Source organism: Musa acuminata, chromosome BXJ3-3 (genome assembly GCF_036884655.1).
Source record: "Musa acuminata AAA Group cultivar baxijiao chromosome BXJ3-3, Cavendish_Baxijiao_AAA, whole genome shotgun sequence".
NCBI lineage: Eukaryota > Viridiplantae > Streptophyta > Magnoliopsida > Zingiberales > Musaceae > Musa > Musa acuminata.
This window is the reverse complement of record NC_088351.1, coordinates 35725625-35738501: the sequence shown is the minus strand read 5'-3', so window position 1 is coordinate 35738501 and position 12877 is coordinate 35725625. Positions and strand designations below refer to the sequence as shown.

General features: G+C 40.4%; 3 protein-coding genes across 4 annotated transcripts; all 3 read left to right on the top strand.

Moving 5' to 3' along the window:
- Positions 1-105: 105 nt before the first annotated feature.
- On the top strand, positions 106-1776 carry LOC135632564 (glucan endo-1,3-beta-glucosidase 8-like). Its single transcript, XM_065141172.1, has 2 exons — positions 106-570; positions 669-1776. The coding sequence occupies exons 1-2, from the start codon at positions 242-244 to the stop codon at positions 1774-1776; spliced, it is 1437 nt and encodes a 478-aa protein (XP_064997244.1). The 5' UTR covers positions 106-241.
- An 802-nt stretch (positions 1777-2578) lies between these two features.
- On the top strand, positions 2579-10160 carry LOC103978815 (T-complex protein 1 subunit theta). 2 transcript variants are annotated; one of them, XM_009394748.3, is made up of 14 exons: positions 2579-2899; positions 3528-3790; positions 3882-4028; positions 4111-4272; positions 4691-4768; positions 6280-6413; positions 7196-7268; positions 7359-7436; positions 7519-7641; positions 7791-7885; positions 8582-8791; positions 9542-9599; positions 9737-9815; positions 9922-10160. In XM_009394748.3, the coding sequence occupies exons 1-13, from the start codon at positions 2752-2754 to the stop codon at positions 9800-9802; spliced, it is 1635 nt and encodes a 544-aa protein (XP_009393023.2). In that variant the 5' UTR covers positions 2579-2751; the 3' UTR covers positions 9803-9815; positions 9922-10160. The 2 variants fall into 2 exon arrangements, with proteins under 2 accessions (XP_009393023.2, XP_018679168.2); XM_018823623.2 differs by having other exon boundaries at positions 9737-10160.
- Positions 10161-10468: 308 nt separating this feature from the next.
- LOC135633523 (photosynthetic NDH subunit of subcomplex B 2, chloroplastic-like) lies at positions 10469-12559 on the top strand. Its single transcript, XM_065143062.1, has 3 exons — positions 10469-10973; positions 11100-11549; positions 12238-12559. Exons 1-3 carry the CDS (start codon positions 10542-10544, stop codon positions 12430-12432), a joined length of 1077 nt encoding a protein of 358 aa, XP_064999134.1. The 5' UTR covers positions 10469-10541; the 3' UTR covers positions 12433-12559.
- Positions 12560-12877: the final 318 nt, after the last annotated feature.

Below are 12877 nucleotides of genomic sequence, written 5' to 3'. Positions count from 1 at the left end.
CGGAGTTAAAAGATGGTAATGCTCACATCGTCTTCACCGTAACTTATTTATAGAACTGTTCCTTTGTGGTATCGTTTCCCTTCTTTGCTGTCCGCAGAGATTTCTCTGTTCATAGGACCTCCCGGCTTTGTCCTTGACCGAGTTGGGAGGTGGTAAGGCGACAGAATCACCAAAGTTTCCTTTTTGATTTCCCTCGTTGGAGTTGATTGAATCCTGAGAGGTAGTTCTTGGAGAAAGAAGGATGGGTGCGTGCCGGAACTTCGCGTTTCTACTCCTTCTCGGCCTCTCTTGTTCGGTGGCTGATGGCCTAGGGGTGAACTGGGGGACAATTGCGACTCATCGGCTGCCGCCGAAAACCGTCGTGCAGCTCTTGCAAGACAACGGGATCAAGAAAGCGAAGATTTTTGACACGGATGAGACCTCCATGAAGGCATTGGCCGGGACAGGGATCGAGGTGATGATCGCCATCCCCAACGATATGCTTGCCATGATGAACGATTACGACGCAGCGAAGGAGTGGGTGAAGAAGAACGTCACCCGGTATAACTTCGAGAAAGGAGTAAACATCAAGTAGGCTTTTCATCCTTTTGTCATCTCGTTCTTGATCTGTTCTTTCAGTCCATCCTCTTCCTGCCTGTGCTTTGATCGGTCGCCGTATTCTGTGCCAGATACGTAGCAGTTGGGAACGAACCCTTCCTGAAATCATACAACGATTCCTTCACGAACATCACCTTCCCTGCGCTGAAGAACATTCAGAACGCGCTCAACGAAGCAGGAGTCGGCGACACCATCAAGGCCACCATCCCCCTCAACGCCGACGTGTACGACTCACCCCGAAGCAATCCAGTACCGTCCGCCGGCAAATTCAGACCAGACATAGGCGATCTAATGGCGCAGATCGTCGAGTTCTTCAGCCAGAACGGTGCTCCCTTTATCGTCAACATATACCCCTTCCTGAGTCTCTACGGAAACAGCGACTTCCCCATCGACTACGCCTTCTTCGACGGCACCAGCAACCCAGTTCTCGACGAAGGAGTCGAGTACACCAACGTGTTCGACGCCAACTTCGACACCTTGGTCTCGGCTCTGAAGAAGGTTGGCTTCGGCGATTTGCCCATCGTTGTGGGGGAAGTTGGGTGGCCAACTGACGGCGACGTGAACGCCAACGTGACCATGGCCGAGCGGTTCTACGCAGGTCTCCTGAAGCGTCTTGCAGCGGGGACGCCCCTCCGGCCCAACTCCACCATTGAGGTCTACTTGTTCGGCCTCATGGACGAGGACGCCAAGAGCGTCGCTCCGGGGAACTTCGAGCGGCACTGGGGACTCTTCACCTACGACGGACAGCCAAAATTCCCCGTGGATCTCTCCGGAAAGGGACAGAATCAGCTGCTCGTCGGAGCGAAGGACGTGGAGTATCTGCCTCGGAAGTGGTGTGCGGTGAATCCCAGCGCCACCGACCTCAGCAAACTCGCCGACAACGTTAAGTACGCCTGCGCGCACGCCGACTGCACTTCGCTGGGCTATGGCTGCTCGTGCAATGGCTTGGACGCCCGCGCGAACGCTTCCTATGCGTTCAACGTGTACTTCCAGACGCAGAACCACAAGGACGAGAGCTGTGACTTCCAAGGACTGGCGGCGGTGACGACGCAGAACATGTCGAACGGCACCTGCAACTTCACGATTCAGATCGTTCCCTCTGCTTCTTCCTTCCTTCGACCGCAGCTCCGCGTGCTCTTGTCAGCGATCGCCGGGCTTCTGAGTTGGATCTGCTTCTAGATCGAAGCTGTAGTCTCTACGCCATTGTGTTATACGTTGATACAGGATTCATGGAGCTGTCATTTAAGATTGCCTCGTGCATGCAATCTTCTTCTTCCTGACATGTCTTAGGTTGCTAGTTTCGTGCATCTCATGGGCAAAATACGCCCTTCTGCTTCGAAGCATCATCTTCCACGAAGCTTAGTTTTATTGGGATAAGCATGCTGGTGGAAGCAAACTCGAAAGATGCTGCAGAAAGCGAGGAATGATCGAAGTTTCTTTCAGAGAAACTATTATGTGATAGAATTTTGTCCATTTCGTAATCATTATTATGTAATATTTTAGATGATCTATGCATCGTTCCGACAATATAAAGGATATGTGATGGAATTTTTACCCCTTTCAGTATGTATTACTTTGAACTGTTCTATAGCTTCGTTGATATTAGTGTGAATCTTAACTAAATCGCATAGTATTTCTGATGGGATATTATCACTACAGTAAAATATATTTTTACGTGCAGCTCATATATATGTATATATATATATATATATAATGGCATAATAATAATTTTACAAAAAAAGATTCCTGGAATCTACATTAATAACAATTAGATAACTTGTAATTTGATGATATCATTTTCGGGTAGCACAATAGAGAAGTTGACCGTGTTTGACATAGGGCTCAATGACCGATTCAGGTTGCGGTCGGTTCGGTTCGGTTCGGGTCGGTTCGATGGGGTTCGACCATGGAAAGCGTTCGAGATTCTTTTGTTATCAGGTGTGCAGCTCACGTGACGGTCATACTTTTTGATTCCCTCGGCCACATAGATCGAGCAGCAGCCGGAAGCAAAAGAGTGCCGCTTCGGGGTTTATGCTAGGGTTTGCGATTTAGATCGCGTCGCATCGTTCAAGGGTTTCGAGTCTCCTCCGACCTCGCTTCGATCTCGACGGTGTCCTTCTCCATTTCTCGCGGCGCGTCTAGAACAAGAGCGGTATGGCGTTCGGGCTTCCCGGGTACGGGATCCAGGCGATGCTCAAGGAAGGGCACAAGCATCTGTCCGGGCTCGACGAGGCCGTCCTCAAGAACATCGACGCCTGCAAGCAGCTGTCCGTCATCACCCGCACGTCCCTCGGCCCCAATGGTGTGCTTTTCTCGAACATCGATCTGATTCGGGTTTTTGACTTACTTTCCGTTGAATCTGTTGGGTTGCTTACTGGACGCTAGATCTTATATAGAATGATGCGATTGAGGTAATCATAGGCAGAAATATAAGTAGATGTAAGAATAGTTGTTGAGAAAAATAAAAAAACCAAGACGGGCAAACATATTAGAGAATCATGTTTCCTTTTGATGATTTAGTGCTTGTAGGACCTGTTATATTGCTGGGTAATAATGGAAGTTGCGTGGGATCTATTAAGTAGATCGAAGAATGTTTTATGTGTGATTAATTCCCAAAACAAGTAGTTGGCAAAAGGACCTGTTATCTTAACCACATGTATATTTAATTTACAGACAACTATTATATGTGCCTGTTAGGTATGCCAGAGAATTAACATGATGAGTGCCTGATGGTGTCTACTTTCTGGACTTTTTTCCTTTAATGTTGCTTGGTTCAGGCTTGCTTAGTAAGCAGTAGATGTTATGCATTGCTTTGAATTTTTTCAACCAAAAACCAAGGCTTATCCTTGTCAATCTTGTCTTAATCATTTCCTATGTATTAGGATTTAGATTCATATGCTCAGTTGTCAAATTTCTTTTGTTGCTTTCAGGCATGAACAAGATGGTCATTAACCATCTGGACAAGCTTTTTGTGACAAATGATGCAGCCACAATTGTCAACGAGCTTGAGGTTCAACATCCTGCTGCAAAGATTTTGGTGCTGGCAGGCAAGGCTCAACAGGAAGAAATTGGTGATGGGGCTAATCTCACCATATCATTTTCTGGTGAACTTCTGCAAAATGCAGAAGAGCTAATCAGGATGGGCCTACATCCGAGTGAAATCATCAGTGGTTACACTAAAGCTATTAACAAGGTCCTCTCTAGGGTTATCAATGATTTATTTGCTGTTTATTTATCTTATCCAATTGTTTCTAAGTGATGTTTCCAATTTTTATGTTTTTCAGACAATTGAAATTCTAGATGAGCTGTTGGAGAAGGGGTCTGAAACAATGGATGTTAGAAGCAAAGAAGAAGTTGTTTCCCGGATGAAAGCTGCAGTTGCTAGCAAGCAGTATGGGCAAGAAGATCTTTTGTGCCCTATTATTGCTGATGTGAGTATCTCAGCTTGTTGCTGATTCTGCTATTTTATTGGTATTATCATCTGTAACATGTATGGTTGCTATCACATGCCAGGCATGCATCCAAGTCTGCCCGAAGAACCCGGCAAACTTCAATGTAGATAATGTTCGAGTTGCAAAGCTACTTGGAGGTGGTTTGCACAACTCTACTGTTATTCGTGGTATGGTCGTGAAGAATGATGCTGTTGGGACTATAAAACGTGTGGAAAAGGCCAGGGTACTATATTCTTATTTCTTTCTCTCACAATTATAGCTCATTTGTTTACCTTGTTCTCTTAGATGCCTAATGGCACATGGCCTGTGTTACATGTTAGCATCATCTATTTATTTGTACTGTGTTGGCTCAATATTTTGCATGAAAAAAAAAATTCAGGTAATTTTGACTGGGTAACTATAGTCTGAACCAAAATAAACTATGTCATATTTGTGATGTTGAACACCTTAATTCATGACAGAAATTTAGTAACATAAAGAAATTATATATTTGATTATAATAGTGAAAGTTGAGGAGCTTGTTCTCTTTGTTATCATCTCCTTAAAAAAGCACTATTTTAATCAATACTGTTATAATGTAAAATGGCTTGGCAATTTTTCCTTGTTTTTGAGTTGGTTCTGATTATTCTTTCCCTTGGTAGATTGCGGTCTTTGCTGGTGGAGTTGATACATCTGCAACAGAAACTAAAGGAACTGTGTTAATTCAAAGCGCAGAACAGGTACTATATTCATCTGCATGTTCTAACAGACTCCTTGATATTTTGTATATACACCTGATAATTGCAAAAATCCAATTACTATTTGCTAATTATATTCTCCAACTTCAATTTGGTCAAGAGAGAATGAGCTGGTGTTGGAGGTTATAGATTGGCAATTTGGCATTGTGCTACTGGTGGCTATCTTTTCATTAAGTTGTATTGTTGTTTAACGTCATTAATGTAATTTGATTAGCTGATATGGTTATATTTCTACCTTGCCAAATAAGCTATAGGTATATCATGAGGCTGAGTTGTGAAATTATGCTATTTATTTCTAGTTAGTGAAGACATACAACTTTTGTTGTCACTTATTCTGTAACTTGAATCAGAACCGACTTACAAACATAAATAGCTTCTTGTCGTAACTTATTATCGTTTTCTGTTATGTTTCTTCTTTTTAATTGCATAACTTGGTCCTCCATTATATGAAAATATAGTGCATTTTAGTAGAATATAGATGTCATTGGTAGGAGAATGACAGATTACTTCAGCTTGAAGATTTTGGAGTTAAATAGTGAATGTTGTCTGGTAGGCATGCACCATTTGCTCTTTTTTCCTATGATATTTCTTCTATTGCATAATTCCCACTAGTTCCTTTTTTTACTTCTTTCTCTTGTGTGGGAAATATGTTAGTTAACTCCAATGTGCATGCTTTTTATATGCTTCAAGTGGTATTAAAGTGAACTGTCTTTATAAAAATTGCAAAAGTGTCCTCTCAGATAGTGCCTAATTAATTCTGAAACATGTCAACAACAATATGAAGAAAGTGATGTGTTGCCTTCAGATGGTGAAGGAGAATGAAGCAGCAGCTATCTTGCTAGGACAGCACTAAGAACTTGTGAGCAAGAAGATTTAGAAACGATATAAGTTAGAAGCTTGATCATATTAGAGAACATATGAAAATATCATGTAAAGGTGTGAGGTCTGTGAACTGGAGAAGACTGGAACAATAGTGGTGCAACAAAAGCTGAGGTAATAATACAAAATATCTGACTAGCATCAGTAGGTATTGAAGGTCCTGCTGAGGAAATCGAATAGAAACAAATTATCAATTTAGCAATGCAATAAAAAAATCAATTTAATATTATTCTTCTATGAGACAAGTGTGAAGAAGACAATGATTATTTTCATTGTCATTAATTTGTTAACTGATTTACTGCTTGGTGCAGTTAAAAGATGAAAAATAATATTAGTTATTTTCTCAGTTCCTATTTTTCGTATGTTACTTCTTTAACTAGTTGCCTCGTCTAACGAAAGCATTCTAATAAAGTATTGCTATTCTGGGATTTTGTTATATGTGAACCTACTAGTGTAATTATGCTCGGAAAATCGGATGAGGAATTTATTCTGACTTATGCTTAAATGAGTGTAATTATGCAAACATGTATTTTGTTAGAGTCATAACTATTTGATGGTAATGTCCAAGACTTGATCTGATCTTGAATTAAAGATATTTTTCATCCATTTTGAAGCTAGAGAATTATGCAAAAACTGAAGAAGCCAAAGTTGAGGAGCTCATTAAAGCTGTTGCAGAGTCCGGTGCGAAGGTTATTGTGAGTGGAGCAGCAGTTGGAGATATGGCATTACATTTCTGTGAGCGTTACAAGTACTTCTCCTTCTTCTACAGGGGCAATATCATTCATTTTCTGTTTGGTGTTTGCTTTTTTTTATTAATTCTTATGAGTTCTCCAGGTTTACAGTTGTTTTGCCATGTGTTAATTTTGCATTGTTAGTGCCTTTTCTGTTATCTCTTTTTCATTTCCAATATCCTGCATTGCACATTTAATAGGACATATGAAAGCAGGAATGCTACTGAGATAGGTCCATCATTTTGATGGTTAATGGATATGTTTTTTTTTTCTTTTTATCATTGTCCCTTGCAGGACAAATATGGTGATAATGAGGGTTTCCTTTTTTGTATCTGTTTATGTTCATTCAACTTTGGTAGATTTCTGGATCATTAATTAATATGTTGGACATATGGTAGGTGTTGATGAGTAAAAACTGCATATGTTTGAAAGCTATTTTTCTACTGAATCAAGCGTTCCTTCATAGTTTTTAGTTGTATCTTTATAACACATATGTTCTTCATCCGGATTTTGCTGAAAGAAACTTTATCTAAGCAGTACATTAGAAGGTGGCATTTAGGAATCATGATTGCAAAACCACAAGGGAACAATTTGGCATTTGAATTCCTCAAGAAAGTCTTTATCAAAATGAACTGCTTCATGCATTTACATACATTGTATGTAGTTTGTACATTTCTTTTCTTATAACAGTGATGAATATAGAAATTGGTTGTCCAAGAGAAACAAAATATTTAGTAACTAATGGTGCATTTTATTTATTGGTAAAAAAAAAGCTTTAACTCCGCCAGTTGTTTTGCAGACTCATGGTTCTGAAAATTAGCTCCAAGTTTGAATTGCGGAGATTTTGCCGTACAACTGGTGCTGTGGCTCTTGTAAGTTGTTTGTTGTTGCTTTACACTTTCTGCTTGCACCAGTATATGCTTATTTCTTAGTTGACAACTTGTGTTTAATTTTGCAAACAGCTGAAACTGAGCCAACCAAGTCCAGATGATCTTGGATATGCAGACTCCATTTCAGTGGAGGAAGTTGGCGGTGTCCGGGTATAATTGCTACTTGTAGTGTTCTTCACTTTTCTTGTATAGTCAGCTTAGTAAGCTACCACTTCCACCACATTTTTGATAGGTAACTATTGTGAAAAATGAAGAAGGTGGAAATTCAGTCTCCACAGTTGTTTTACGTGGCAGTACTGACAGTATTTTAGATGACCTTGAAAGGGCCATTGATGATGGTGTTAATACATACAAGGTGAACTTTTTCATGGATTATAATTTCTTGTGATGTGGCATATGTTTTTCTTTTGCTAAAAAATTAGGATACACTGATCTTGTTGCACTTTTGTGTCATGTTACTGTAGTTTTTGATCTTTTCTTATATTTATTTTCCCTATGGATCAGGCAATGTGCAGAGATAGCCGTACTGTTCCTGGGGCTGCTGCAACTGAAATTGAGTTAGCAAGAAAGTTGAAGGAGTTCTCCTTAAAAGAAACAGGGTATGGCTTTTTGTGTTCAGATCTAATTATTGTGCTAAAAGACAGCAATAGAATATATATAGCTTTGGGAATTCTGGCAATACTTTTTGGTACTTTGAGGTTTTTGTGTGTGTCTGGAAATAATTATTCATATGTCCTGCTAACTTTCTTTTTTACTTAACATATTAGGTTTTAATTACATTTTGATGTCACTTTCCAATTCCACATGCTTTGGGGTTTTAGGTTCATGGAAAATCTCTACATGATTTTAGAAGCTTATGGTAGTTCATCCTTAATAAATCACATGAGAGTGGACTGAAAGCACAATCTTTTTCTTAGTTTACATGATTATGACACGAGTAATTGCTAGCTTGGATGGATGATATTGATGTTTTCCATTTGAGCTCTACATTTTCTTCCCTCCATATTAGCATGTGGGAAAGGTGAGTAATATGGTTTTCTTAGGTAACATGGAATGAATGTCAGTTTGTTTTGTGATCAAGAACTATTATACAAAACCCAAGAAAAGTAAGTAGTCTATTTGTCTGTATAGTCCCAGTTATCCATTTGGTCAGGACATCTACTTTATACTGTGCAATCATGGTTCTAATCTTGTCGAGGTGCAGAAGCTGCTGCAAGCGGTTGACTACTTAGATGTATGTAGAAGCTGCTGAAACATTGCATCTTGTATTAACACCTTCGATTGTCTTATTGCAGGTTGGATCAGTATGCAATTGCAAAATTCGCTGAAAGCTTTGAAATGGTACCTAAAACCCTAGCTGAAAATGCAGGGTTGAATGCAATCGAGATCATTTCTTCCTTGTATGCTGAACATGCTGCTGGAAATGTCAAAGTTGGTATTGACTTGGAAGAAGGTGTCTGCAAGGATGTCTCAACCATAAATATCTGGGATCTCTATGTTACTAAGTGAGACTCTCGTCAAACATTAACCTTTATTATTCTTGAAGCTCCTATTTACTTTTTGTTATTTCCATTGCTAACTAGTCGTGTTATGTAATCAAAGCTTTTCTATTGCTTTCCTTTTCTTAAACTACTTTAATGTATGTAGAAAACTTGTAATTATACAAACTGGGTCTGTTAACTTAGCCGTTCAGCTAATACATCACAAATTGTCTTAGCAGCCATTATTAGATTATAACCCTACAGTGTTAAATTACAGCAATGTTTCTTATTCAATGATTGGATGTTTTGATTTTTTTGTTGGTTGTTCATACTAGTTATATAGTTATAACTCAATAAAACTGAAAAAAAATTGGTACTGTTTATATGAACAAATTTTGGAAGGCAGATTCAATTTACGTCTTATATGCACTGAGAGTAATGAATGTATTTAAAGGGAAAACGACGCTTTGGATAATGATGTTGTGTTGGTTGCTTGCTTTATGTTCTTTCTGTCAAAGTAGAGAGGAGAAAGATCCATTACTGTATAACTTGAGGAAACCAGTTTTTAACATTTAGTGTAGTTAACCTTTTTACAGTTTTAACTCTGCATCAACCGGTGCTATTTGATGAAAGTTGATTTGATCTGTCGGTGACCAAGGGTGTGGAGAGATGTTTTCACATGATGAATAACAGTTTCTTCAGATGCTTTTATATTTCCAATGGTATAATGTAAATAACCATCTGCTGGTAGTTATAACTCGGTCTTCTGATCAGGTTCTTTGCTCTCAAATATGCTGCTGATGCTGCGTGTACCGTTCTCCGGGTCGATCAAGTGAGTCCCCTTTTGCTTCCTAGCTTTATGATCCAGATTTTCCATGTTAATTTTTGTCCATAAAGCCCAGTTTTCAACATTAGCTTTTTGGGCGTGATTCTCTTCCCCCTATCAATTGAATGTGCCTGGTTTGGCAGATCATAATGGCGAAACCAGCAGGCGGCCCAAAGAGAGATCCAGCGGCAGGCATGGATGAGGATTAACCTAACTTGGAAGGTTGAAAGAATCATCATATTAGCAATTTAATTTCATTTAAAACTGGAGTTTGGTTTTTGCATTCTTTTGATATTTGATCTGAGGACATTGCAAGAGATTTTGACAGGAGGCAAAATCTGAGCAAAGAGCACATGGATTCATGGCGAGTGTGATAGCGTGGTGCGTTTTGAATCTGTTCTGTTTGAATCTTGGTGGTGTATGTAACTCTTAATTTGGTGTACCAAGATGAATCCTGGGTCAGAAAATATTCTTGTGCAAAACAATCTCTTCAATTATTTCAGCCACTTTTTTTTATCTTTAATATGGTGTATCAATGTTTGCCCTTTTATTAATTATACTTCATAATTATCGGCCTTTAAGAGATTAATTTTAAGTTTTGATGGTTTATGTAATTCAAAGCTTTGAATAATGAATTGAAGTGTGAAAAAAACCTTCAGGAAGAACGCATGCGGTTAGGCGCATCAGTCTCTGCAATATATATATATATATATATATATATATATATATATATATATATATATATGTTTGTATGTTTCAGGTGTCAGTAACTTGAGTAATTATGCATATTATGCGTTCCGCTGCCCATAGCATAGCCACAAGTGTCAACATGAGCATTCAAAGGACGACGAGGCAGCAGATAAGGGAGGAGGTAACAGACCTGACCGTTATCCCGAAACAAAGATATGAGGCCTCTGTGAAGCTAGCTGGGAGCAAGAGGAGTCTCCAATGGCCTCCCTCCTCCCTGTCCACCTCCCTAAACCTAATCCCCGCTTCCCCATCAGAACCTCGTCCGCCGCCGCCACCACCACCACCACCACTACCGAGTCTCTCCAGGAACGCTTCGGCCGGAAGGGAATCAAGTTTACTGAGGCTGGCGAGGTCCCCTCCGTCGAGCTGACCGTCAGAAACGGCAGCTCGCTCTATCTCCGAATCCCCGACGGCCTCATCACGTCCTACAAGCCCAAGGTGTACTGGAAGGATGATGGGTTCGAGGAGGTGCTCTACACCATCGGCGGTGGCGGGCCCGGCGACTTCCCCAGAGGCGGCCTTGGATTGGTTCTCCATGATCTATCGAAGACTGCGGCTGGTGGTTCTCCTTGGGGTGCTTCGGAATGGATCGTGAAAGATGCCGACTCGGACTCCTTCGACGCAGTCCAGGTACTGATGCTCTACTACTTAGTAATCCTCTGTTTTGGCATCAGATTGTTGTGATCTGAACGCGCAGCAGAGTTCATGGTAAACACCAAACGGAACAAGCTATTTTACTCTGGTGTTTCTGTGCAGGTTGAGCTGAGCTGCAGCAATGATGATGGCTCCCTTGATATCACATACGTCGTGTCGCTCTATCCACTGAGCATGGCCACAGCAGTCGTTGTGAAGAACAAGGGAAAGAAGCCGGTGGAGCTGAGCAGTGCAATGCTGAGCCATCTCAAGTTCAAGAACCAGCGCGGCTCCGCGATCCATGGCCTCAGGGGCTGCTCCTATTGTGCTCATCCTCCTCCCTCGTCCACCTTCGGTCTTCTGTCTCCGGCTGAAGCTATGCAGCCTGAACCTCCCAATTGGCTTTCGCTTCTGAGTTTTAGCGAAGACAACAAGGGCAAGGACTGGACCGTGGAGGATGATCTGTACACTATCTTGAAAGGCAAACTGAGCAGAGTTTACGCTGCACCTCCAGCAGAAAGATCGAAGAGGATCTACAATACTCCACCATCAAAATACACGACTATCGATCAGGTAATGTCCCACTCTTCCCAAGTAAATTTAATTGCAGTACACATACACTAGATACATGAACAACAACCATGAGAAACCAGAGCATCCTTTTCTTCTTGACAAGAAATTTGGGTTACTGTTTTTGAGAAACCATGAGAAACCATGAGAAACCAGAGCATTATTTTTGAGAAAAAAATGTCGATTTTCATCCAATTTATAGTTGGATTGTGAGAAAAGAATTACTTCCTCTGGTTCTTGTTTCCCTGACATGCCTGTGCTGGTTCAATATCACCAGACCATAGCATGACAGTATGAAGAATCTCTAGAGGCATCAAATGCTTGTGTCCAATTGCAAATACAGCACTCAATCAATCTCTCCATGCTTATGAACATGATAGAAATTTGATTTTTTTATTTAAATTTGAAATTTCCAATTCCACATGAATAATTAAAGAAAAAAATTCTGAACCATATGGTAAATTGTCATTGATGTGCATGAAACTCCTGATTAAGCTTTTAAATCTGCCATTGACTTGGTGCAAGAGCAAACAAATCGATCTGGCTTCCAATTTGTGTACAATACATAGTATCACCAAATCAGATTATGTGTCTTCACTGCATTATCATATTTAAAAGAATGAACATGCTTCAGTTGGCCAACTGGCTTTTTCGCATTTTGCTGATGATAATAAGGAGCTTGCTTTTGCAGGGCACTGGCCTTGGATTTAGGGTGATAAGAATGGGGTACGATGACATCTACTTATGTGCCCCTGGTTCTCTCTCTCAAAGATATGGGAAGGGATACTTCATCTGCACTGGCCCTGCTTCCATGCTGGTACCTGTGGTTGTCAACCCAGGTGATGAATGGAGAGCAGCACAAGTTATTGAGCATGACAATTTATAGTTTCACATGCATGGAATTATAGCACAATTTCTTTTCAAAGTTGATTTTGCTTTACCAAAAGAAATTGTTCTCCTTCAATCTGTAATTAAATTCTAATATTGTTTAAATGGTTCAAGCTTTCCATGGAGAGGTGATGGTCCATTAGTCAACATATCTCCCAGAATAACTTTCCCCCTGTCAAGTCTATTTTTGTAGTATGAATCAACATGATCTGGTACAGGTCAGGTGCTTGGTGACTCCAGAGAAATTTCCTAAAACTCAGATATAAAGTACTGTTGGGTTGATCCTGAAACCACAACAGCATTCAACTGGTTTCATTGAAGTTCAGCAGAAGGGAAAACCTCAGTGTCCAACCATTCATGTGCTCAACTCAAAAGATGATCTCTAGTTTGGGAAATGCACTCCAACAGGGACAAGGAGGTTCTTTGATCAAATGTAGACTGTG

What these genes read in the sequence shown, in the direction of transcription:
- LOC135632564 (XM_065141172.1), top strand. Translation starts at nt 242, where the DNA reads ATGGGTGCGTGCCGGAACTTCGCGTTTCTACTCCTTCTCGGCCTCTCT. An exon ending in GAGAAAGGAGTAAACATCAA is followed by an intron (nt 571 to 668) that starts GTAGGCTTTTCA and finishes ATTCTGTGCCAG; the next exon opens with ATACGTAGCAGTTGGGAACG.
- LOC103978815 (XM_009394748.3), top strand. Translation starts at nt 2,752, where the DNA reads ATGGCGTTCGGGCTTCCCGGGTACGGGATCCAGGCGATGCTCAAGGAA. An exon ending in CACGTCCCTCGGCCCCAATG is followed by an intron (nt 2,900 to 3,527) that starts GTGTGCTTTTCT and finishes TGTTGCTTTCAG; the next exon opens with GCATGAACAAGATGGTCATT. An exon ending in CAACTGGTGCTGTGGCTCTT is followed by an intron (nt 7,269 to 7,358) that starts GTAAGTTGTTTG and finishes TTTTGCAAACAG; the next exon opens with CTGAAACTGAGCCAACCAAG.
- LOC135633523 (XM_065143062.1), top strand. Translation starts at nt 10,542, where the DNA reads ATGGCCTCCCTCCTCCCTGTCCACCTCCCTAAACCTAATCCCCGCTTC. An exon ending in ACTCCTTCGACGCAGTCCAG is followed by an intron (nt 10,974 to 11,099) that starts GTACTGATGCTC and finishes GTTTCTGTGCAG; the next exon opens with GTTGAGCTGAGCTGCAGCAA. An exon ending in AATACACGACTATCGATCAG is followed by an intron (nt 11,550 to 12,237) that starts GTAATGTCCCAC and finishes TTGCTTTTGCAG; the next exon opens with GGCACTGGCCTTGGATTTAG.